Below are 24677 nucleotides of genomic sequence, written 5' to 3'. Positions count from 1 at the left end.
TTCCACTGTATAGATATTCTTTCTTTTTGTAATTAAGAAAGGGAATTGCCTAGATCCATTATTATCATGGATAGCTGTATCCTGTATAATATATAATAGCTAGCAAAATCCTAATTTATTCTTAATATTAAAAAAATAATTTGGGGGCACCTGGATGGCTCAGTTGGTTAAGTGTCCAACTTCAGCTCAGGTCATGATCTCATGGTTTGTGGGTTTGAGCCCCGCATCGGGCTCTGTGCTGACAGCTCAGAGCCTGGAGCCTGCTTTGGATTCTGTGTCTTCCTCTCTCTCTCTGCTCCTCCCCTGCTCGCATTCTGTCTCTCTGGCTCTCAAAAATGAATAAACGTTAAAACAAATTTTTTTTAAATAATAATAATTTGGGGCGTCTGGGTGGTTCAGTTGGTTAAGCATCCAACTTTGGCTCAGGTCATGATCTCGAAGTTCATGAGTTTGAGGCCCACATCAGGCTGTCTGCTATCCACACAGAGCCCGCTTCAGATCTTCTGTCTCCCACTTTCTCTGCCCCTTTGTTTGCACTCTCTCTCAAAAATAAATATTTAAAAAGATTAATTAATTGGGGGAAAGTTGTTATCCCTCTATGACTTCACTATAATACTACAAAATCAGGGACTACTCTCAAGAACATATGGCTGACCATCAAGGAAAATTACCTATCATGTATAAGAGGAAAGCAGATAACTGAAGGAATCTTTAAAAAGTTTTATGAAGTCGACTCTAAGTCCAATCTGGTTTCTTCTTTCTCCACCATCAGTTCCTTTTCAAATCTCTTTCTTAGATAATGACAGATCCCATTTAAAGCAAGACTTAGTACTACAAGGACTTAGCTATTCTGTGGATCGAATCAAGTCACAATGCACCAGAATATGCTAATTATATATTCTAGAACCAATACAATTATAAAATTATTTAATCATTTCCTAGCCCAGTATGTAAAATCTCCCTATTTAATAGCAACCATGAAGGGGGAAAAAAGACAAACATTTGGCCAAAAATCAGACAAAATTGAGTGATGGAAAAAAAAAACCTATCATAAAGATCAAACAATAATTACCTCAGACACCTTGCACAAGTATCTTTTATAAAATTAAGAAGTAAATACTTGGTTCTATTTAATTCTAAAATATTGATTTGACGGTTTCATTATTTTAAGAATAAAAATAACTCTTTCTTTGGAACTGCTGTATACGAAATACTAATGAGGGACTGATTTAAACAGTAATATCTACTTGTCACTTTTTACTTGGAAGTTTCCATGGTCTGACAGAAATCTGTGCTTCACAAACTGCCAGCTTTATGGATGTTTCAATTGATGAAGAAATACGCAAGAGCATAAACACATTCACAGTACAGATAAAATGCAGTAAAAATTAGGCAGGATTTTGCCTCAGAATGGATCTGTAACTTTAGAGACTTAAGGCCTAAAACACGAGGCATCTCACTATGATGCCCTATGGACAAAACCATCCTCACAAAGCTACATTTGATCAGAGAGCATTTCTGGTTGGAAGATGTAAGATCTCTGCAAGGTTTGCCAGATAGAACAGACAACAAAGCTTAAAGTAAAATCTATTAACATATACAATTTAGATCTCCCTGAAATAAAATGTTTCAGAAGTCTAAGATCTTTATCACTGAGTTAACTAAATACAGAATGGCATTTCGTTCTCTGATGTCTAGAAAAGTGGTAATAATTCTAGTTGTCAGAGTGACTAAAACAAACACTGGTCAGTAACACAGTGTGATGTCAAATGCCCATCTTCCAAGTTACAAACTATTTTTTCCCTTTCTTTTACTAGTTAAGTAGGTAATAAGCAAGTAACAGAGAATTTGCCCAGCTACAACAACAAAAAAAAATAAAGCCAATCTCTTGTCAGTTGAATTGAAAACCTATATTTAATACAATCAACTTCAATCTAGCAATAAAACCACATCGCAGTGAAAGATGCACTGCCATTAGAACATATTCTCAATCCTTATTTTGTAAGTATTACCTGTGATAAGATCGTTACTTAGAAGAAATCAACTTTCTGAAGGCATAGGATTTAATAAAAACATTAGGAACTGTTCTGGGAAGCAACACATCCTACAAAATTGAAATTAACTGTGTGATGGTAGAACAGAACTGGACCAGTGCAGTGGTGTTGGGTCTGGCAACCACAGTCCCATGCTGACAAAGAGCCAAAAGGCAAATTGTGATGGATAAAGGGACATGACTTTAAAGTGGATGTTCTTACCACCATGTTTATATACAAACCATTCTGCAGAAAAAGAGGGAGAAGGATAATGCACACACAGGGAACAACAGAATGTTACCACAACCACCTGAGTGCCAGACAACATTGAAAAAGTCTTAAGCATAATTATTCATATCACTAGGTTACTTGGGGTCTGCTTTTTCATTTATAGAACTCTTTTACTTAAGAAGGTAAGGAAAAGTAAAAGGAACAAAAGTGCTCCTTTTAACAGTCCAAATGAGACCTCATATTCAATTAATTAAAAACATAAATTGCTCCCTCCAAGGCCACCTGGCCAAATGCTTATAAAGGGCAACCTAAGGTGGACAGAACTATCACTCATATCATTTTCCAGAGCACTGCATCAGGAAACCCTCAATGGTTCAAAAAAGAACATTTGATATGTACACATTAATTAAATACAGCTAAATCCTATAATAATTTTTATTCAAAATGGTACATGATTTAAACCAAGGGCAGTTTTGAAGACTTCCATAAATATTACACATGTTCATAAAAATGTCATTAATGAGAAAGATAATTCCATTAAGTGTACATATAAGTATCTTCTATAAAGGATAATAATACATGATAAAGAAGGATATAATTGAATATTAGGAAGATAATGGAGAGAAAGATGTAAAGAGAATCAGAACAGCATCAACTACACAAGGTAAAAAACCCTTTTAGAACTTTTGTAAAGAAACACCTCTAATCCTGTGTTTTCCAAAAGTAGTCATTATCTTTTAGCTTGTAAAAAATAACTTTGTCCCCAAAATGACATATTTTATTAATACCTTAATATCAAACCATTAAATAAAACCAAATATTGAATATCAGTGGACTTTTAGAAAGAATAAAATAATTCTAGAGCCATAGGAGATTTTACTAAAATGTCAAAGTAGTGTACAACATCGGGCCATTTCATTGCCCTCAGGATGGTGAGCTCCTTCAGCTCTTATAGCCCAGGCCACTACAAGAAAAGCCCACACAGTACGTTCAAAGAACAGGCACACACGCATCAAAACACTTTGGTTACTAGTGTTAAAAACAAACTGGAAATCATTGAGATCTGTTTCAATGTGTGCTCCTGCTCCTAAAACACCATAAATAACTTACCTTAAAAGAAAGGAAGAATATTTATATTTAACAAGAAAAGCACATTTAGAAATTTTGTGTTTTACAATACCTACAGGCTAGGCCCACCAAATTAACTATTTTTAAAAGTTTATTTTAGTGGTGGTAAGAACACCTAACACAAGATCTACACTCTTAGTTTTAAGTATACAACAAATTAACTTCTGATTAAAACAAAAGACCTTACCTTGACATTTATCAGATGTGGGTAACACTAAAACATAAGTCTGCAATTTGTTTATTTTTGTATCTGCAACAGGTATTAGCCAGGTTTTGGCAAAAATATCATATTAACTTCCCACCAAAATCATACATAAGGCAAAATAATAGGTAATTTTTTATATTCATGAAAACTTCAAGAAATACAGAAGTATAGAACTTATGGTGCTGCCAAATTTCTGAACTCTCTTACATTGACAGATGAGCATAAGAGCACGGGCTCTGAAATAAGCCACCAAAATATTTTGGGAAAACCTAAGTTATTTTGACTTACTATTGCTTAATTTCATTAATAAAATGGGAATAATTACACTACCTGCTTCATATAGTTATGAGAATTAAATGAGATGATACCACTTAAAATGTTAGTATAATGCCTGTTATACACACAAAGCCAATTTAGCTAAGAAAATATCAAAAACAGCTATGACAAACAGTCATCAGTTAAAGACATTAAAGCATTAAAACTATTTAAGGCTTTCATTAGTACAATTAAGAAGATTAACATTCTGATAAAACAGGGAAAGGTGCTCAACCAAGCAAAAACTTACTTTATGGCTGCATAATAAAATGTTCCAAACCAAACACCAGAAGTTATTAGATGTACTGGAATCAAAACTTTTCCATATTGTCTAAATGTTTTCTTAAATCGCTGATAAAGACTAATAGATTTGTCTTGTAAAGGATCAGGCTCTTCCTTTCTTTCCGAAGGAGTTCCTGGGGATGTGGCATTGGATGATATAACCCTCTTGGATAAAATATCTTGCTCCCACTGTCTATGGTGAAGGACCCCCGGTTGGGGTGGATGAGCAGTAAATGGCTTCTTTTCCTTTGCAACACATTGGACAGCTGATAAGTGCAGCCATTGTTTTTGAGGGCCCTGTACCAAAACTACTCTGGATTCAGCTTTATACAAAAGTAATTGTCCCTTTATGTTTTGACAGTGTGGTTCCATGCATGTCCTATGTGCCAGTCGGAATATAGACCTTGATACATTCCATTGCATTTTGAAGAACGGTGATTAGTGGATTTCGGCTTCTACAGAGACTAGATAAAAAAAAAAAATTAGGACTATACATAGATTTCCATTTTAAACTAATCCACTTAAAAACAAATTAACTATTAGGAAATAAAGGACAGACACTGCTACCAAATCCACAGAAATTAATGTTAAGGTATGTAGTTCTAACATATCACAATTTTAAAACATTACTAAAATACATCATTTAAATAGGATATAGTAAACTAGTCTAGCAGACATCACAGAGGATAATGTTTTGAGGTTATCTTATTGTTACAAAAGGGATGTTTGTAGGACTTCTGTTTTTCTACAAAGAAGCTGTGTAGTATAATGGAAAAATCATAAGATCTAGAAACAAAAATCTGGGCCCTCATGTTGTGGGGACATAATTCTATACGATCGCCTTTGACATTTTAAGTCTAAATTCACTAGTAAAATGAGGATTACTTCACAGGGTTGTTATAGAAATTACATGAAATTTCTGATGTAAAACTGCTTTTGTAAGTGAACAAGCATCATGTAAGTTATTACAACTGTTAAGGTCTGATAAATAGTTGATACAAGTACCATTTATTCTATAATCCCTTTGGACTAAATTAATTGCTTTCGCCGATGAGGAGATAGTTTCCAGATATCTAAAACTTTTTGTCAGAAAGACAGTATAATGTAATTTTAGAAGAATATAGACTTTGGAATACGATAGACACAACTGAGTTAACAGTGTTATTATTTTGAGCAAATTACTTAGCTTCTCTAGACATAGGTTCTCCCACTGGTTAAACAGAATTACAATATGCATTACTATATAGCAAATTAGTTCCCTTCCCTTAATATCAGGGAGTGTCACCTGACCACTAATCTCCACCCTGACCCCACACCAGCAATCTTACTACTTCTACTACATTGTGAATAACTGATCTTATTTTTTAAACTGTACACTAAATAAGTCAACAGTATTTGAGTTAGCACTCCAATAAATACAGATACTCCATTTCACATGAGTATCTGTTATCTGGGGTACAAAGCTGTCTATCATTATATAAAAATATCCACTAATGAATTGTCCCCATATGATCTCCTGACTCATCCCTAATTAAAAATTAACATCAGCTTCTATTAGGCTCTCGCTGATAATCCAACAACACAATGTAAATAAATTATGAAATGAAACTGCATATCTGAAAATAGGCTCCCAGGAAACCTTTAAAGGGGATACTGAAGATTACTGCAATGAAAAGCAAAGTCAATGACAACAATCTGAAGAATCAGACCAGTTAACAAAAAACTACAGGGATGATAATAGGTGCTTCAAATAATGACTTAAATATTAAATGACTAAGAAAGACCATAGAGAAAAATGATTAAGTCCTTAATTACTTTTATGAAATTGACTTGTTATTTGTTGTGAAAGTCAAGCATTAAGTAAAGGATGTCTTATTGTGCTTTCTTACAGTCCATGTCCTAAGTTGTTTTGTTTTCTATAAATCTATGCTATGCCTATTCCAAAGGTGAAAAGCATCAACTGATCATTTAGTCTAAGAATTAGCTCAGGTGGAATTATAACCTAAAATTTGTCAAATATATATATGGCTTCATTTTTCACACACAAAAAAATTCCTTTTGAATATTTTACTATGTTTTTTTGGTCTTTATTTTTGTTGGATTTGAGGATTTTCTCCAGCACCATTATCTTTGAATTATTCCTGTCTGTGGCTTTAGTGGTGTTTTCTGAATCAAAGACTTTCTGTTTTGCTTTTAAATCTACTTCCTTTACAAGGCTGTTTTCCAGGAGTTCAAGTTCCCAGACTAACTTTCAGATAATCAGATTATTGTGTGTTTGTGAATAAAAGAAAAAAAAGATTAAAAAAATTTTTTTTATAAAGTAGTTTTATTTTGTAAGTTTTATTTTATTTTATTTGAGAGAGACAGAGACAGAGTGGAGGAAGAGCAGAGAATCTCAAGCAGGCTCCATGCTGCCAGCACAGAGCCCAGTGCAGGTCTTGAACTCACGAAACCATGAGATCATGACCTGAGCCGAAACCAAGAGCCAGATGCTTAACCGACTGAGCCACTCAGGTACCCCTAATTTTTTTTTAGTGTTTATTTTTGAAAGAGAGAGAGAGAGAGAGAGAGAGAGAGAGAGAGAGGCACGAGTGGGGGAGGAGCAGAGAGAGAGGGAGACACAGAATTCGACAGGCTCCAGGCTCTGGGCTGATGGCATGGGCTGTCAGCACAGAGCCCAACGCAGGACTGGACCTACAAACTGCAAGATCATGACCTGAGACAAACTCAATGCTTAACCGACTGAGCCACCCAGGAGCCCCAAAGAAAAAAAAGATTTTTAAAAAGCCTCTTTCCAAGCTTCCAGTTTGTACCCTTTTCCCTGGTTTCCCCAACTACTCCCTCCTAAAGGAAATATTTTTTTCCCATCCCACTTCTTATTGCCCATTAAAAAAAAAACACACATCTTTATTGAGATACAATTCTCATGCTCATTTAAGGTGTAGAATTCAAGAAATTTTAGTATATTCACAATTGTGAAACCATCCTCACAATCTCAGTTTAGAACATTTTCATCACCCCAAAAAGAAACCCCATACCCACGAACAGTCACTCACCATTTCCTCCCCATCCCAGCCCCTGCAACTATTAATCTATTTTCTCTCTATATTTGTGTATTCTGGAAATTTCATATAAATGGAATTATATTATGTGGTCTCTTGTGACTGGCTTCTTTCACTTAGCATCACATTTTTAAGAGTCACCCCTGTATTATTTGTTCCCTTAGAAGCCAACCTTTGGGCTAGTGGTTTCTAAAACTGGCTACATATTAGAATCATGGCAGGGTGGGGATACTGAAGGAAAGGAGAGGTAATCTGAAAAAACCAGATTCCTGGTCTCCATCTAGACCTAACAAATCAGAATCTCCTACTGCCAGGTCACACCTGACAGTATGAATTTGGGGATCATTTCTCTAGGCCCAGCAAATGGCTTCAGTGACAGAGGCAACATGGTGGCAAAGGTATCATCCATTATTGTTGCCGTCATCATCATCATCATCATCATCATCATCATCAAGATATTTTTGAGCCCCTAATATGTGGTAGGAGTTTTATAAACACTTTACATGTATTAACTCAGATTATCCTCATAACAATCCTATGAAGGAGGGACTATTGTCATCTTTTCATATTTGAGGACACTAAAGCACAGAGGAAATATCATTCAACTGGTGAGTGGAGGAGCTGGGATTCAAACTTAATCACTAAGCTATATGGCCACTTCCAGAAGAAAGAAACAGTGCCAATTTTCAGTAAACTAAGACATGTAAGACACATAATAAAAGTGCCCTAAGGAAATATAGGGCCCAAGAAATTAACCTTTTTTAAAAAGTTTACTTATTTTTGAGAGAGAGCAGGGGAGGGGCAGAGAGACAAGGGAAGAGGGAGAGAATCCCAAGTAGGGTCCTCACTGCCAGTGCAGAGCCCAAAGTGGGGCTCAAAACCACAAACTGCAAGACTAGGATCTGAACCTAAATCAAGAGTCAGACACCTAACTGACTAGGCCACCCAGGTGCCCCCCAAGAAGTTAACTTTTACCTTAAAATTAACTTTTAAATTAAAAACAAAAATTAAAATTAATTTAAATTAAATGGCAACATATGGGTAATAGCTACCATATTTGACAGTACAGCTCTATACTTCCAAAGTGATCACAATACTGACGACATACACAGTAAGACTCATTAGATTTCAAGGAACAAACCTACTTCAGATGAATGCAAGTAAAAGTAGAGGGCAAGTACAGACTGAGTAGTATCATACATATCCTGGAATGAACAGGCTTCAGGAACAATAAAACCAAAGCAAGGTAGGAGTTATCTTGTCTCACAGCAAGCACCTGTGTATAATGGCCTCAGCCCACTGGCAGTTTCCATTTCTGGATTTTATTAGTCTGTTCATCTTTTCAATTAAAGATAAAAGTTTTTGGTTATCGGTCAATGATGGAAGTGCTACTCCTCATAAACACTACTCAGATCAAATCAGTTATATCTGGACAAGTGGATGAGTGGCCTGAAGAAGCTGTGAACTAACAGGACTCTATTTCAGATACAAATGCAGAACCTGGAGTGATGAACAACTTAAATTTGAATTTCTTCCAATGAAATACAGTAATTTCAGTAATATATTTTTTAAATCATGAGACTTAGCATATAACAAAAGCTGCCTGTTATTTCCTACCCCTAGATATGAAATTCTCATATCTATAGATGAGGAAGTGTTCTAAACTGCTTATGCTTCAGTTATAGAAATAAATGATGAAATGTATTACAGGACCCAAGAAAAGTGACATGATTACACTGCTTGTTATGACTATCCTTTTCCACTTTAGAATTATGTCATAAAAGCTGTTAACACTACAAGTGAATGGCATATGATTACTGGTGCCTAATTCTCAGTATACAATCCTACCCTGTATGGTAGGGATACTGATTCTGTCATGACTTAATTTTCGTGAGCAGGCAGTAGAGTTTAACAACTGAGAGTATCCAAGAGGTCAGACTGCCCAAGTTCACATCCTGAAAACACTATAACTATAAACTATCTACTAATAAACAAGTTAATTAGCCCCCTTGTGCCCTGGTTTCCAATTTGTAACATGGGGTTAATAATAGCACCTTCTTCATAAGGTTACCAGATGAAAATAAATGTAAAAATGTTCAGAAAATGACTAGCATGTAGCAAGTGCTCATAAAATGTTACAAGTTATTATTGTAAGTAAACAAGATAGTCTGTTGCCCTTATTCACAGTGAAAACAGCCTAAGGATCAGTGCCTGAGCTGAACAGGGATTATACAGGATAAACGAAAACAGTTGCCTAGGATGGCTCTGGCACAAAACTTGAAAAACTATATGAAACTGTACTAATCAAACCAATAATATCCAGTCTCTTAGGCATAGGCCCAAGACCAGGCATGAAGCAGCAGTAATATACATGTCTGAAAGTCCGGTCTCTCATGTAGCAATTCTGAGGCAAAGAGAAGATGAAGACATAGTGGTAAAGAGTAAAGGTATAAAGCTTCCAGTTTCAGGATGAATAAATCATGGGAATAAAAGACAGAGCATAAGGAATACAGTCAATGATACATTAATAGTGTTGTACGGTGACAGATGGTAGCTACACTTATGGGAGCCTAGCATAAAGTATAGAATTGTCAAATCACTACCTTGTATACCTGAAACTAATGTGACATTGTATGTCAACCATACGAAAGAAAGAAAGAAAGAAAGAAAGAAAGAAAGAAAGAAAGAAAGAAAAAGAAAGGAGTAAAAGTATAAGGAAGCAGTGGGAACCAAAAAAAGAGAAGCCAAGTTAAAGGAATGATAGAGAAGAAAGAATGGATTGGAACAAATGCCTTTGAGAAAGCACAAATGTTAGAATGCTGTTGAAATTCTAGAGAAGCTATATCCTCAAATTCCAGTTCCATGAGGCAAATGAATTAGTTCATGAGATTCCTTTACTCCCTCTGTATCCTAACCAAACCCACACTGCTTAAGATTATATGAACATGTTTCTGTTCCTCACAACCTGGAACACTAAAACATTCAAACAGCACTAGAAATACAACTGAGTGCAAAAGGAATTAAGTAATTTATATTCCATTTTTATATACCAAATAACACGCTAACTAAAAAGACAGTTGAAAAAAATTCCAATAGCAAGATTTAGTTTTCTATTGTGTGAATTCAAAAAACTCTTGTCAAACAAAATCTTACTTGGAAGTTCAATAAAAATAAATAAATCAAAGCAAAGTTGCTCAGGTTAAAGCAGGAGTGGGAGGAATAGTCTTCTGGCTTGTTTCAAGTCCTCCAGCCCACAGGGCACTGTCACAGATGCCTTATGCAAACAAAATCACAAAGTAGACAAATCCTCTATAAAGAATGGTTCTACTTTGGGGCACGTGGGTGGCTCAGTCAGTTAGGCATCCAACTTCAGCTCAGGTCATGATCTCATGGTTCAATGGTTCGAGCCCCGTATCGGGCTCTGTGCTGACAGCTGAGCCTGGATCCTGCTTTGGATTCTGTGTGTCTCTCTCTCTGCCCCTCCCCTGCTCACACTCTGTCTCTCTCTCAAAAATAAATAAACATTAAAAAAATGGTTTACTTCTTCTAACTACCATTTTCCTGCAAGTCACAGCACAGCACTAATTCCTTCTGAAGTCCCTGAACCCCACAAACTACACAGAAAATTGCACTGAAAATGTAGATACTGGAATCTTCTTTTTCTCTGTGGACTTTAAGTTCCTGGAGACTGAGGAGTTTGTCTTGATTCCCAGTAGTGACAGGGACTAGTGCAAAACCTGGCATCCAGTGGGTGTTCAACTAATTCAATTCCATGAATGTCAACAATCTGTCAGTTTTTAAAAGACTTGATTTATCTCTAATAAATGACTTCTAAATTCAGTGTAGCATCTTCAATTTGGACAGTTTTGAGCAGTTAATAACTATAATATGTTAAGAGCTTGAATGGGAAAAGTAAACAACATATAATGTAAGCAAAGTGGAAATTCAAAGCATCAAAAGGAAATGTTACAAAACAAATACACTGTAACAGAAATGAAGAATGCCTTTAATGAATTCCTGGTGGATTTATAATCCACATACCCAAGGAAAGAATCAGTGAACCTGAAGGGATGTCAATAGAAACTTGCTAAACTGAAATGCAAAGAGGAAAAAAAAAAAAAAATGCACCCTTTCCCCATACCAAGACACATACAAAAATACCAGAACAAAACATCCAAGCATATGGGACAACTTCAGAAGTTGTAACATACACATGGTAGGAATGCCAGAAGAACAAAGAAAGAAGTAAAAGAAATATCTGAAGTAATAATACATGAGAATTGTCCAAAATTACTAACAAACACCAAACCACAGGTCCAGGAAGCTCTGAGAATCAAGTAGGATAAATATCTAAAATCCCTATCTGGGCATATCATATTCCAGTTGCAGAAAATCAAAGACAAAGAGAAAATCTTGAAAGAATCGGGGGTGGGGGGTGGACCTTACCTAGAGGGGAGCAGGAATAAAGTTAGAGCCAACGTCTCATCAGAAACCAGGCACAAAAGAAAGTGAATATTTAAAGTGCATTCAGAAAAATTATCAAAGTAGAATTCTGTATGCAGCAAAATTATCCATCAAAATGGAAAAGAAATAAATTATTTTATCAAATAAAAAAACCGGAGGGAATTCATCACCAATACACTTGACCTTCAAAAAGGAAACAACATGGAAATTTGGATCTACATAAAAAAAAGAAAGATTGACAGAGAAGGAATCAACAAAGGCAAAATCTTTTTTATTATTAATTGATGTAGAAGATAACTGTTTAAAGTCATACTAGTAATACGTTAGGTGATTAATAGCACATAAGTGAAATGAAAGATAGTGTTGTCACAAGGAATTGAGAATACCCTATGATAACACTCCACAGTAAGGCACATGTAACTACACATGAAGTATTATAGTATCATTTGAATATGGACTTAGATGAGATAAAAATGTATTATGAACTCTAGAGGAAGAAAAATACTATGTGATCTCACTTATGTGTAGAATCTTAAAAGAAAAAAGAAGAGGAAATCTGAACTCATATAGAGAACAAATTAGTGGTTGCCAGAGCCTGGGAAGGAAGACATATATGGCAATGGATGTTAAACAGACTTACCGTGGTGTTCATTTTGCAATATATACAAATATTGAGTCATTATGTTGTACAACTGAAATTAATATCTTATATGCCAATTGTATGCCAATTAAAAAATAGATGTTCAACATCATTTGTCACTAGGAAGTTGCAAATTAAAACAGTAATGAGATACTACTACACACCTATTAGAATAACTAGTATTCAAAACACTAACAAACACCAAATGTTTGTGAGAATGTGGAGGGAATGTGCTGGTGGGAATGCAAAATGGCATAGGCAATTTGGAAAACAGTTTGGCAGCTTCAAAGAAAGCTAAACATAGGCTTACTGTATGATCCAGCAATAGCACTCCTAGGTACTTACCCAAATAAGTTGAGAAGTTATGTCTACAGAAAAACCTCCCACACAAACATTAATAGCAGCTTTATCAGTAATTGCCCCAAACTGGAAACAACCAAGAAGTCTTTGATTAGGTGAATGGATAAGCATGCTGAGTACCTCCAAACAACAGACTAGTATTTACTGATAAAAAGAAATGAGCTATGAAGCTGTGAAGCCATTAAACGACACGGAGGAATCATGTTGCCTAGTGAAAGAAGTCAGTCTGAAAGGCTATATACTATATGATTCCAACTCTAACACATTCTGGAAAAGACAAAACTACAGAGACAGTAAGAACAGCAGTGGTTTCAGGGGCACCTGGGTGGCTCAGTTGGTTGAGTCCGACTCTTGGTTTCGGCTCAGGTCGAAACCCGTGTTTCGGTGCTGACAGCACAGAGCTTGCTTGGGATTATCTCTCTCCCTCTCTCTGCCCCTCCCCCAATCACTCTCTCTCTCTCTCTCAAAAATAAATAAATAAAACTTAAAAAAAAATTAAACAAAAAAAGAACAGCAGTGGTTTCAGAGGCTGCACAGTGAGAGAGGGAAAAGATAATTAGGTGGAGCACAGGGCCCTTTTAGGCAGCAAAATATTCTATATGATCCCGTAGTGGTGGATAAATGTCATTATACATTTGTCAAAACTTACATAAATAATTGTACAAGACAAAGAATGAACCCTAACACAAACTGTGGACTTCAGTTAGTACTTCAATTCTAACAAATGTGCCACACTACTACAAGATATAGGGGAAACTGTGGGGGTAGGGTTAGATAATATGGGAATTCTCTGTTATTATCTGTGTTCCATGTTTCTATAAACCTACACTTGTCTAAAAAATAAAACCCATTAACTTTTTTTTTTTTAAGTACACTATGTGGCCTTGCCAGATACAACTCATATTTAGTACAGCTTTAACCTGAAGAATAGGTATGAGGAAGGGATCAACTGTAGAACTCATCAAGCTGAAACATAACAAAAGGGATAGGAAAAGAATTGCCTCTAGTTATACAAACCCTCTCAATTACTATCAAACAGGAGGACACTCAAATTTGCTTCTTTCAATAGATTAATATTCTAATTTGTTCATTTCAATCTCTTGTCTTAATCACACCTTGACTGATGCTTAGAAAAAGTAAAAGCATGCAAGTTTATTTGTAGTATTTTCTGGGCTGTTACTCTCCTCCTCCTTAATGCATTTGATGCCTTCAATTTAATTTATATTATAAAATCCACCTCCTTCAACCTATTCTGCTTTTGAGCTTTCTAATACAAGAACTGAGCGACATATACAAGCTGTGGTAATGATGGAGCCATTGTTAAATTCTTAACCTTCAAGAAAAGTTAAATCATGCTGCCTAGTGAATTCCTAAAGAATTTCATTAATAATTGATTTCCAGAGCAGTCTTAAATGTGAAATGTATCATTTGTATAGAAAATCAGTGATTTTTTCCAAAATTACCATGTAAATATATTCATTTACATAAAATGTTTATATCTTTATGTCTTTACAGAGGGTCTAAATTTCACAAGGCAAACCATGGTGATCTGTAATCCTAACACTGGTCCAGAATCCACATGGTTCCACTTCTACTCCCTTCTTTTCTGGGCTGGCAGGTGTTATCCCATTGCAATGGGAAAAAAGTAGGCTTCGCAATCAGAAAGATCTGAGTTCCAACTTTTCTGGCATTACTTTACTTAGTTTTTTTCCTTATCCCTAAAATGGGGTTAATTACACTTTTATCATATGGTATTTATGACAATGAAATGAGATACAGTGTTAAGCATCTAGCATTTAGCATGCTGTAACAATAATTAGTTCTAGTTTTCCTTCTTTACCTTCTCATCTGTCAACCCAGCCAAATCAAGTTTGTATTCTTCCTTCATCTAAACTTTTACCATTACTCCATTTGGATGACCCATGCAAAATCCCAGCTTCTTTAGCAATGCATTCCACCTTGAAATTATCTGATATTGCCCCACAACTGAAATCCTGAAACTACACTATCCCACTCTCTGCAGCCTCTACTTTGAGCCTTCACTCCCTTACCTTCTGGATTCTAGTTCCAAGGCCTTACCCCACCCTACCTCCTTTTTTCTTTCAAATGTAACAGCTCCTCCAGGTTTCACTCAGAAGTCTTTATCCAGCTTCAATTCTATAGTGCATTACTTGAATTACTACTCTGTCAATCTGTAATACCAGCCCACAAAATCTAATCTGGAACTAGTCCAACTATCTGTTCTTCCTACAACTACATCTCAATAGCTGAGCACTAACATAAATCACACAACTGAGTAGATTAGTACCAGCATACACTGAGGGTAAATTACCTGATCTCAGAGAAAGGCTCTGAATGTTATGTGACAATCCACAATGGTTCTTGATCCAATCAGCTTCCCTTTCCCTTTCCTCTCAGTGACCATTCCACACCTTTCCCAATTTCTTCAATCCTCTTATACTTTATTTTCAGCCTCATAACATAGAAAAGATACAATCATCTCTCCTATTAAATTAAATTAAAATTCTACAATTTCTCTTACAATAAGGGCATAAGTACTTTTGCCTCACATAATCTCCTTCCTTTCCCTCTCTGAATGCATCACCCACTCTGTCTTCTCACTCTGCTCCAGCCACGATGGCCACCCTTACAGCTCTTCCAACAAGTTAAAGAGTATTGTAGGAATTTTGCATTAGCTGTTCTTTCTGCTTGGAATAGTCTTTCTCCAGATGTCTGCATGGCTAATTCCTTCACTTCCTACAAGTCATTCTTTCTTTTTTAATGTTTACTTATTTTTGAGAGACAAAACCTGCTTGCACACAAGCAGGGAGGGGCAAAGGGGGAGAGAGGGAGAGAGAGAGAGAGAGAGAGAGAGGGAGAGAGAGAGAGAGAGAGAGAGAGAGAGAGAATCCCAAGCAGGATCCACACTGTCAGTGCAGAGCCAGGTGCTTAAATTCACAAACTGTGAGATGATGACCTGAGTCAGATGCTTAACCAACTGGGCCACCCAGGCGCGCCAGTACAAGACTCTCTTCAAATGGTATCCACTTAATGAAGTCTAACCATCCTATTTAAAATTGCAACACCACTTCCAATCTTCCCCTCCTCCCCAACGTCCCAATCTTCCTTATCTTGCTCTGTTTCTTTTCTCACAGCACTTACCTTCTAACATCCTATATAATTTACTTATTTATTGTATTTACTACCTAATGGTCCCACAATAAAGACAAAACTATCCCACCTTCCCTTTAAAAACAAGCCAAAGTTATTAGGAATGAATTTTCTCAACTTCAGCCTTGCCCCTTTTAAAGTTAACTACATCAACACCCAACTCAGAATCCATTAACTTCCTCAGAAAAGGAACTATCTCAGCTCTCCACCATGTTCCAAATCTAACCTCTTCCTGTCTTTTCCAGGACTCCACTCAACCACATTTTCTTTATATTTTTTTACTGCTATTCTCCTTCCTATGTACTTCAACCGCCCTCTCCTCTGGCTTCTTTCCTTCAACATATAGATATGCCATTAAGAAAATAGGTCTCTCAGGGCACCTGGGTGGCTCAGTCAGTTGAGCATCCGACTTCGGCTCAGGTCATGATCTCACGGTGAGTTCGAGCCCCACGTCCGGCTCGTGCTGACAGCTCGGAGCCTGGAGCCTGGAGCCTGCTTTGGATTCTGGTCTCCCTCTCTCTCTGCCCCCCCCCCCCCCCCCCCGTTCGCACATGCGTTCTCGCTCTCTCTCAAAAATAAACATTAAAAAAAATTTAAAAGAAAGAAAATAGGTCTCTCTGTAATATCTGCCCAATTTCCAATTATCCTCACTGTATTTAAGGATCCCTAGTTCATTGGCAGCAGTTTCTGCTAGAACTCTTGACCCACAGAGAAGAGCAATCCCATAGTTCTTCATGGATGCTGGGGTTCTCCTCACCAATTTATTTCTCACTTTCATGGTGAAAGGTATCTCCACTAGACCCTCCCAGAGCGGGTGAGTTGTTCTTACATGATTAAGACACCTTACCATTCCAATCTCCCTAGGTCTCTGGATCCATTTCTCTGTAATATAGCAAGGCAGGTCTGGTATTTTAACTTCATTTGGGGGGGGGGGGGTCACCTTTTGTCCATGCTTCAGCCAACCAACCAAACCCCTAAGGCTACAACAGTGAATCCAGAATCTTTGCTTAGTGGTCCCTATTATCAATAAATTTGGCCTTGTCCAACTTTATGTTCCTTCCACCATTATCCCCCACCTTTAATATCCATTCCCACAAAAAATCCCCCAGATTTCTACATGTATAAGTCAAAATAAATCATGTGGTTTTTAGAGTGCAGTACACCTCGTTCTGGAACACACTTTGTAGCTTCCCCTTGAGGGCCTGCGGGGACTTGGGAGTCTACTTATAGGTCTAGAAACAAAGAAGGGTGGTAGGGGTAGTTCCTGAGGAGAATCAGTTGTCTTGCAAGGCAATTACCTCAGGGAAGGTACCATTACAGGGACTTCCCACAAAGCAAGGTTAAATTCTTCAAAGAGGAGTGGAAGGACTGCTTCTATGGGCAAAGACAACGGATTAAAATTTAGGCGTTCAGTACCCCATTCCAAATTTAAGGATTACATTCCTTCTCAATCAATGCCCTCATTTTAATAGCAGATACTCTGCTATACATTGTAATTCAGCCACTTTGCAGGATGAGACTTTGGGTTTGGTTTTCAGCAATCTCAGCTCTGCAATTACAGGAGATAAGTTTCTTTAAGGCAGATATAAAAAAATTTCAGGTTATTTATGTAGAGTTTGAGCTGGGAATCTGAAGACCTGAGTTCATCCTTTTCTTTTCCCTTTCCCCAGCACAGTTAGTAGCCAGCAGTCAGCAACCAGTCTCATTATACTTGTTAATTTGACAAAAATGTTTTAAGTCATCAAATATGTGATCATCCCATCCTTATCTTGTATAAATACTTGCAAAGGATGGTGATGTTCTGGGTTTTGCATATTTCTGTTGTCACATCACACTATGGGCTATCAGTGCCCTTTTCACTTATTAGTGCCTTTAAATCTAATTAGATTAGAAAGGTAATTCCAGGAACATCATAACCAATTCAGAAAACTCATCTTCAAGAATCTGCTTCTCTAGAACCACTCTCAGCACCAAAATTTGAATCAGGCAAGTTTCTCCAGAGATACAGAACCAAGAGAAAAAATTTATACATACATCTCTAGCTATCTATCTTTAGATTTATCTGTATTTAGATAGACATTTCTATTAGAAATCTATTATTATTTATCTAAATACATAAATATTTAAGATTGGCTCACAAAATTGTGGGGGCTAGCAACTCTAAAATGTGTTGGGTAGATCGGCAGGTTGGAAATTGGCAGAAATCAATGCTGTAGTCTTGAGGAAGAATTTTTTCTTCTTGAGACACTTCAGTTTAAAATTCAGGTCTTCGGGGTGCCTCGGTGGCTCAGTCGGTTAAGTGTCCGACTTCAGCTCAGGTCATGATCTCATGGTTTGTGGGTTCAGGCACCGCGTCAGGCTCTGTGCTGATAGCTTAGAGCCTGCAGCCTGCTTCAGATTCTGTGTCTCCCTCTCTCTCTGCCCCTCCCCCACTCATTTTCCCTCTCTCTCTCTCGCTCTCTTTCTTCTCTCAAAAATAAATAAACGTTAAAAAAAAAAAGTCAGGTCTTCAATTGATTGGATGAGGCCCATCCACATTATTGAGGGTAATCTCCTTTAAAGTAAATTGATTGCAGATGTTAACCAGATCTTTAAAATGCCATCATAATAACACACAGATTAGTGCTTGATTAAATAACTAGGTGGTATAGCCTAGTTAAGTTGACATATAAAATTAACATCACACATAATAAACTTACATTTTTCAACCAAATCTTACTTTCAACTATACCAAAAATCTTTTGAACAAGAATATCTTATGTGCTCCAAAAATGCAGTAAAATTTCAGCAGGAACACTTTGGCAAGTGTACTGGAGGAACAGTCCTTCCTCCAAGACTGGAGAAACAAAACTTCCATAAACAATTCTCTCCCACCTCAAAGAATACCATCATCTTTAGGAAGCTATAAGATTGTATCAACATTTACAATTTTTTTATGTTTCAAAAATGTGATCTTCAACTACACAACAGAAATCACACTTTAAAATTATACTTCTGAGAGCTATCATTTTGGAAACTAATGACTTAAAAAGAGGGATGGTATCTACTGAATCTGTTGCTTACCTTTACTTTGACCAAAAAACTTGCAAGTTACTAGTCCATTTCCTTTCACTGACAAAAGTATAATCCAAACCAGGAAGCAGGCTGGATGACTAATGAGCCAAATAATCAAAACAGTGCATAAAGAAATCTTATAAATGAATTGAAATAAATCTTGTATGTCCTTTAAAAAAAAAAAGGATTTTTACAAAACTTTTCTTGGTAATTCACTCATTCAATCATCACCCAAGTATGCCAGGCACTGTTCAAGGCACTTAGGTTAAATCACTGAACAAAATGATGATCCTTGCCTTGTTGGGAGCTCACATTTTAGCAAGTAATGTCTTTATCGAGTTATTTTCTCTCTGAATATAATAACCCAAGCACTGGGAAGAATCAAGAAATTTTCTGAAAATCCATTATGTGCCAGCCAACTTCTAGTTCTGAGCCTGGCCTTCTAGCAGGCAGGGTTTCATTGTTAGCACAGCTTCTGGTCTCTGGAACCAGCTTGCCTGGGTCCAAATCCTAGTTTATTACTTCCTAGCTTCATGACCTTGGCCAAGTTACTTAACCCTCATCTATAAAAAAAATAAATAAATAAATAAATCACAGCAACTACCCCACTGGATTATGTAAGAATTAAATGAGTTCAAATATGTAATGCACTTACTCTGGCACACAGAAAATACCAAAATATTTGCTATTATTAATTCAAATTTCAGAAAATCAGACATTACTCAGGCAATAATGGGGGAAAATAACAACAATAGTAACTTTTAAAACATTTTTGTCTGGGCCATTCACTCCTTCCACTACAACTACATTCAAGCGTTCTTCCTCTATTCTCAATTTACTGACTTTCAGTTAAGTTTTATAAAATTTACAAAATGTGATCTCTATATATCTCATGCATGACATCAATTCATGGTGGAGTTTGCATGCACACATATTTAAGAGGTTTTTAATCTAATGAAAAAATTTCTTAAAAAGTCAAAATTAGATTCATTTTCCCTAAAATTACAACAGCAATTATCTCAAGAAATTTTAGCATCAGAACCAGTAAATATGGCCACATGATAGCCTAGTTTTAATGCATGGATATGTACATAGTACATTCAATCCCTAGGACCTATACCTTTGCAGTTCTCAACATTCAGGAACTGAAGTTAATTCTCAAAACAGCTCACTCCATACAATTAAAAACACAAGCACAGTCATCTGAAATTGAAGGTTCATTCTCATTTGTTAAAAATAGGCCTCATTCTTGGTCCAAAGTTTATAGAGGGTCAACAACCTCAAAAAAGGTTAATGCCCACAATTTAGAAGTGACTGGATTGGAAAGTACATGCTGCAAATGTTGCCACCCCCACTGCAAAGTCTCAATGTAACTACCTACTGACAAGGCAGGCCACTAAAATACGTTTTCAAAGTTGCTTTTAAAGGGATCAATTTTGGTAAAGAATTCAAGATGAACTGTAAATCTAATCACGTTTTTATACCCCTAAGATGGGGGTGCTGAGGCACAACAACGTTAAAATATGCACGCCATCAGTAACTTTAGTTCACAGATACAGTTTTGACCCTAAGTCCCTGGTTGAAAGACCTGAACTATGGAAATCCCAAGTTTCAGTACAGTGGGTGCCATGGGCTCTCCAGTGGAAGCGTGAGGGGATGGCCAAAGTGAGTTTTCCCCCCCAACTATCCCATACCAAAGTCCAACCAACACAGAATAATACCACAATGTTTCTCAAGAATAGGGATGGGCTGCCCCCACTCCAGAATCTGACAGATGAGAATGGCCTCCTCAGCGGGAGGTATGGCAGGTCTTCCCAAATACAGCGGTAGGGAACGACCTACTAGTCCCTAAGACGTTGCTCATTTTTAAAGTAACTCCAAGAGCGGCGGCTCCCAGGCCCCTCCCTCAGCCGTCTTCTGACGAAGGGAAGAACAGAGGGCAAAGGGTTAACAAAGCACAAAGCTGAAAAACTATCCCCAAACCGGATTTGCCGAGCCAGGGGCCTTACAGAGAAGGGCGGGGGTGATCTCTTTCGGCCGCCAGGGCTTGTGGGCAGGATAGTGTGCAGGACCCCGGCCCTGCAGGCGGTTTCCCGGCACGGCCCGAGGAGCGGTGGTCGCCGGGCTGGTGTTGGGGTCACGCCCCAGGTATTTTCCCTAACATGCACCGAATTGAAGGTGCCCTCTCGACCCCTCCCTCAGTTCCTTTCAGGTCTTGGGCCCGGGCTACCTCTTAGGACGTTGAGGCCACCGCGTTTCCCGCCGCACAGGCCGAAAGACAGCTCCTCTGACGCCACGGCGGTGTCACTCAGGAGAGTGACCTGACCAAACGTGGGTCAAGATGCCGGAACCCACCCGGGTCAGGCAGACTCTCGCCGCTCCCGCCCCGCCGCGCCCCCCCGGGGCCCGCCAGCCGCGCCCACTAGCAACGTGCTCGCCACTGCCCGAGCCGCTCCGCGCGTCCCACAGCTGACCCCCGCGCGCTGCACGACGGGACTCGTAGTTCCGGCGCAAAGGTCGTACGACGCTCCACTCTCCGCGGAGAGCGACGTCACGTGATCCGTCCACTCCCCGGAAATGGCGTAACAACAACGCGTGGCGCCCACGGTCGCTTCCGCAAACAGAATCGTGGATGGATGTGTAGGTGAGTGTGGCGGCTGGGACGTTGGCTCTTCTTTGAGTTTAGGCCCTCTGCTGCCTTCGCTATTGAAGGAGGACTCCAACTCTTGACACGCGCTCGCTTCGCGTTAGCCCTGTTCCTTCAGTACCAGTAGCGAGGGATTTATTGTGCACTCAGCCAGGAGCTAAGTGGGCAGTACTTGTAGGAGTTGGCGGGCTCTGTTGCTTCTCCAGACCGAGCGAGCCGGGATCTGGAGAAGCCAGAATTGGAGCCTCAGGCCGCACCGCAGTGGTGCCGAGAAGGCGGGTTGGGGAGGGGTTGTCAGATCCTAAGAAGCGTCTGTAATGAGCGGCGGTTTGGAAATATGGACCCGAGGTTTAGTAAGAGCTAGGCCGCGCCAATGACGGAAGAGGGTGAACTTGTCTGAAGATTTCCCTTCTCGCCTCTGTTGCGTCTTCCTAGGCCCCCGAGTTGACCCCCATCTAGCAGGCGGGTCGGGGCGGAACACTTACCTGCTTGAGGTTAAGCCGGGTGGCCCTGGCGCCCTACTCGGTCGTTCTTTGGAAAACTGAAATGACGAAGACATGGCCTGCCTCAGAGGTGTGACTGGAAAGCCAGGTCGAAATGCCTATTTAGATATTTAATAAACTTCCATCTCTATGTCAGTTTACTCAGTACCTTAAGCTCCTTCCTTGAGGATTCTGAGGGGCAGCTTTCTTTAGTTTGGAGTTTATTCATGATTGCACTTTGATGCTCAGTTTCTACTCTTGCCCACCTCTGCGGTTCTTTGAAATTTTATGTTGTTTATTCTGACCTATTCGATTTTTTTTTTTTTTTGACATCCCTTTCGTGGTAATAGAGTTGCCTATAAAATACAATCCACTCTTACTCCTAATACTAATTTTAGGCGCTGATTGCAGCCAGCGATGTTAAATCACATTGGTTTATTGGAATTTAAACCAATTTTTGTTTCTTTAATAGGAAATAAGTGGCAGGGTGGAAAAGATAGGCATTTGATAATTTTGTGGCCAGTATTGCTACATAATGATTTTAAGTGGTTATTCTGAAAATTACATTTCTGGGTGATTTTTTTTTTCTTTGATTCAGTTCTTCCTAGTTTGGCACGTCTTGGTATTTTGTTACCTACCCCTTGGTTATTGAAAGCTAATATCCCTTGAAACTTTTCCTGGTTTATAGTGACTTGTTTTTACTTATTCCCTTAAGCAACCTCATTTCTTACTCTATTTCTTTACTCAAAAGACCTTTTCTCCCTTCTTCATAATTTTCAGGTTCTGAATTTGCTGAATTTCATGGATTTTTTGACTGTTGCTCTCCCTTATCCATTTGGTTTGAATAATACAGCCTGACATTTTAAAAGTGGTATTTAGGCTGTAAGCTTCTTGAAGACTAACCAAATAGTGCCTTATTGAGATCCTTGTAGTAGGAGTATAGTGAAATTGTCAAATGACTTAATAAATTTCTGTTCCAGGGCGCCTGGGTGGCTCAGTCGTTAAGTGTCTGACTTTGGCTCAGGTCATGATCTCACTGCTCATGGGTTTCAGCCCCGAGTGTGGCTCTGTGCTAACAACTCAGAGCCTGGAGCCTGCTTTAGATTCTGTGTCTCTGTCTCTCTCTGCCCCTCCCCTGCTCACACTCTGTCTCTCTCTCTCTCAAAAATAAATAAACATTAAAAAAACCCTCAAAAAAAATATTTCTGTCCTATAGTTCACTTATTTCTGTCCCCCTTCCATTTTACACATAGGTCTGTGAACATTTGAAACGGACTTAATAGTCATTAAGTTGCAGGCTGGGTCATGAAACTTCTTGTCCAAAGCTATTTATACTGTCTTTCCTTTCCAATTCTGACACCGATTATGAAATAAGGATTTCAGAAGTTAACTGTAGGTTCCCAGACTTTTCCTGTTCTTGGTGCCCTTAATATCTCTTGATTATTTTTCTTAGTTAACCATGAAGGATTACTAATGGGATGTATACACCTGTCAGGTACTCTCAAGCTTTGAAGTCAGATTTGACATTGCCAACTTCATTTCCTGATTCACATTGATTTCCTGTGGTACCACCACAACCTCAGCTTCACAAAGTTCTGATGTCATTGAAAGGAATGTAGTGCAGTCTATTCATTTGAAACCTCTATTTGAAGCTGTATTTGTGATATCTTCCAGATGTCAGATATCATGGTTTCCCTTAAAATTTTAAAATACCCTGCTGTACCTGTACAAGTTTGCTATAGTGTCCAGCTCACAATTTGGGAACCAAGGCTATAAAGTAAAGATCAGAGTAGAAATGAAACTAGTGCTTGTATAATACCCCCACTTCATCTGTCAGTTTCAATGGCAGTAATGACTTTTATGGATAAGATTGTATAAAGTGTTTGGGGATTATAGTTAGTACTTGCATATTAGCATATTCAGAGATTCATTTGTAATATATACTAGTTAATATTTTCAATATTCTCTCTATAATGAGATTTTTTAACTCGTAGTTGATAACTGAGATTAAATGGCTAGCTTCTGGTTAAAATTGTTTTAAAGTTTCAGCCTTGATGTTTACAAGTAATATCAAACTTTTGCCATTCCAGTGTTAGTTCATGAAGTTTTACCATCTAAGTAATCAAAAATGGAAAATTCTGTAAAAGCAGAGTGTGAAAAGATCTCTCTTGAAGAGGCAAAAGCATCAACAGATTCGGAAACAGAGTCTTCATTCAGTATTAATGAAAACACAACCACTCCTGGGACTGGGCCCTCTGAAAAGTCTCCTATCTGTGGACACGTAGACACACCAAAAAAGAGAAAAATGGAATTTGAAGATGATATTGTAAAGGAAAGTTCTAGTTGTGGGGAAGACACTCCAACCAAGAAAAGAAAACTTGATGCTGAAATTGTTCCAGAGGAAAAAGGTTCTGGTGATGATGAAGGCATTTCAAGGAAAAGAAGAATGGAAACTGATGATTTTCCAAAAGATGAACCTTCTACTGGAGATGGCACACAGAAAAAGAGAAAAATAGAACTTGAGGATGTTCCTGAAAAGCAAAAAGTATGTTGAATGTGTTTTCTTTTACTCATAATGGAATATGTCACATTGGAATGTGGAG

The 24677-nt window shown here is 38.1% G+C and overlaps 2 protein-coding genes across 16 annotated transcripts in view; one reads left to right on the top strand and one right to left on the bottom strand.

The window, feature by feature from the left end:
- The window catches only part of FAM210A (family with sequence similarity 210 member A), a 29276-nt gene extending 7791 nt beyond the window's left edge, over positions 1 to 21485 (bottom strand). Inside the window, exons 1-2 of one of the 9 annotated variants that reach the window (XM_042911666.1) lie at positions 21420 to 21485; positions 4163 to 4649 (exon numbers count right to left, since the gene is read on the bottom strand). In XM_042911666.1, the coding sequence (XP_042767600.1) occupies positions 4163 to 4617 (455 nt within the window). In that variant the 5' untranslated portion in view covers positions 4618 to 4649; positions 21420 to 21485. The other 8 variants (XM_042911659.1, XM_042911658.1, XM_042911657.1 and 5 more) reach the window with 8 other exon arrangements.
- Positions 21486 to 21507: 22 nt separating this feature from the next.
- The window catches only part of RNMT (RNA guanine-7 methyltransferase), a 58358-nt gene continuing 55188 nt past the window's right edge, over positions 21508 to 24677 (top strand). For 5 of the 7 annotated variants that reach the window (XR_006195565.1, XR_006195568.1, XM_042911653.1 and 2 more), the window contains exons 1-2: positions 21508 to 21589; positions 24165 to 24619. Coding sequence is in view for 3 of the 7 variants with exons in the window: in XM_042911653.1 (XP_042767587.1) it covers positions 24203 to 24619 (417 nt within the window). In the remaining 4 variants the exon portion in view is untranslated. Of the gene's footprint in view, positions 21590 to 21650; positions 22184 to 24164; positions 24620 to 24677 lie in introns of those variants that run through there. The other 2 variants (XR_006195567.1, XR_006195566.1) reach the window with 2 other exon arrangements.

Source organism: Panthera leo, chromosome D3 (genome assembly GCF_018350215.1).
Source record: "Panthera leo isolate Ple1 chromosome D3, P.leo_Ple1_pat1.1, whole genome shotgun sequence".
Classification (NCBI taxonomy): domain Eukaryota; kingdom Metazoa; phylum Chordata; class Mammalia; order Carnivora; family Felidae; genus Panthera; species Panthera leo.
This window is presented reverse-complemented; position numbering and strand designations above follow the sequence as displayed.